At 37.8% G+C, this 1,658-nt stretch overlaps 1 protein-coding gene across 1 annotated transcript in view; it reads left to right on the forward strand.

Moving 5' to 3' along the window:
• Adam2 (ADAM metallopeptidase domain 2) overlaps window positions 1-1,658 on the forward strand; it is a 43,352-nt gene extending 41,694 nt beyond the window's left edge. The window contains exons 20-21 of the mRNA XM_013024189.1: window positions 998-1,058; window positions 1,393-1,658. Coding sequence (XP_012879643.1) covers window positions 998-1,031 — 34 coding nt within the window. The 3' untranslated portion in view covers window positions 1,032-1,058; window positions 1,393-1,658. The remainder of the gene's footprint in view (window positions 1-997; window positions 1,059-1,392) is intronic.

Below are 1,658 nucleotides of genomic sequence, written 5' to 3' on the forward strand. Positions count from 1 at the left end.
ACAGCACCTAGGCCCAGAGTTCAGGCCCCATGACTGGAACCCCCCCCAAAAAAAAAAGAAAAGAAAAAGTTTACTTTCATTATCTGATTTTAATTATTAAAAATGTATCAAACATTTACTTTTTAGCATTTATATATTTGAGGTAATTTTTACATACTACTTTGATAAATGACTATTATAGTAAAGTAGTATAAATGCCTTTTTGCATTTTTAGCCTTTCTTTAACATAAATTGAGGAACAGTTATTCAGAAGTAGAAAAGATTAAAAATGAATATTTAACATAACACTAAAGATACTAATCTACAGTAAAAGAACTAGAAAAGCTTTTTCATTAAAAAGAGGTATCTGAAAGTGTGCTATAATAATAAAAGCAAATACTAAAATTGGTTTACTTCATTTCAGAAAAATAGCTATATCTGCATTTGAATTTCATACCTATGCCTTTCAATTTACTTGATATAGGCTGAATTTTATTACAACACTTAATTAAATTAGTCAAACAATGTAGATAGAACACATTTGGTGGAAATATGTGGAAACGTTAGCATGGAATTGCAGAAATAATACGAAGCCCCCAAAATTGTTTTAATTCAATTAATCCTGAAATATGTTGAAATAATTTTCTTATAGTGGATAACCTCATTGTGGAAAAATTTATATCAAATAACTGTGGTCCAGGGGTGCGGGAGAGAGAACCAACAAATTTAATGGAAATAAACAGGGACAGATATAAATGGGGGGAAAAATTAAAAGTTATTTAATACTAGTGTAACACCATCGGAGTCCGCCTTGGGGTGACCATGTCACATGACCTGTCCTCCTAGGGGAGGGGCCCAGCTCACAGCAGCTTTGCTTCCCAGGCGGGAGGTGTGCCCCATGCTAGGGCATTCCCAAACGGTGGCCACACGCAGCCAGCACACAGGTAGAAAATCGGAACAGCTTGAATGCCAAGAGATGACACAAGGAATCTCAGTATTTTTATTTTTAAATTCATAGGCAAATTGGGAGTGAAAGTGAAACCAGAGAGTAGCCTGGAAGAGGCGCCGGCATGTTCACAGTGAGTGTGTCACTAACTAATACAGAAAGATACTACACATGGACAGAACACAAACAACCTGGCAGAATAGCTTTCAATACTGTGACTTACACCATAGGCCTGCACCAGTTTCAACTGACATTACAGATTTGTCATTGAAGAGGTTTCTTGCCTTTTGTTTTCCGTTATTTTCTCTAATTAGATTGAACTCTTTTGCATCTGTGGGCTCAACACGTTTGTGCCTGCATTGTACGTTGTAATGACAGTTCTCCTGTGGTCTTGTTTGCACCCTGGCATCGGTTCACTTGCTCAGGTCCTGCAGGGGAACTCTTCTCTCCTTTATTTGTTCTTTCAGAGCAACTACGGTCAACGCACAGAAGAAAGCAGAGGCCGACCGCAGGCACCCTCAGGTTTACCAGGAGTCAGACTTACCTACGTGGTTTCCATCTGTGCAGAGATGCATACTGTTTACATAGATATGCCTAGCATTTCACAAAGTACTTGTTTGTAATAAGTGCATGGCTATGAGTTTTATATTACATTTTTCTTGTTTTACAATTTACCCACCCTATTTGTAGTAGCCAGTAGGCGCTGTTTCTGTGAGCTAGTACCCATGTTTTG

This window comes from Dipodomys ordii, unplaced genomic scaffold, assembly GCF_000151885.1.
Source record: "Dipodomys ordii isolate 6190 unplaced genomic scaffold, Dord_2.0 Scaffold74, whole genome shotgun sequence".
Taxonomy (NCBI): domain Eukaryota; kingdom Metazoa; phylum Chordata; class Mammalia; order Rodentia; family Heteromyidae; genus Dipodomys; species Dipodomys ordii.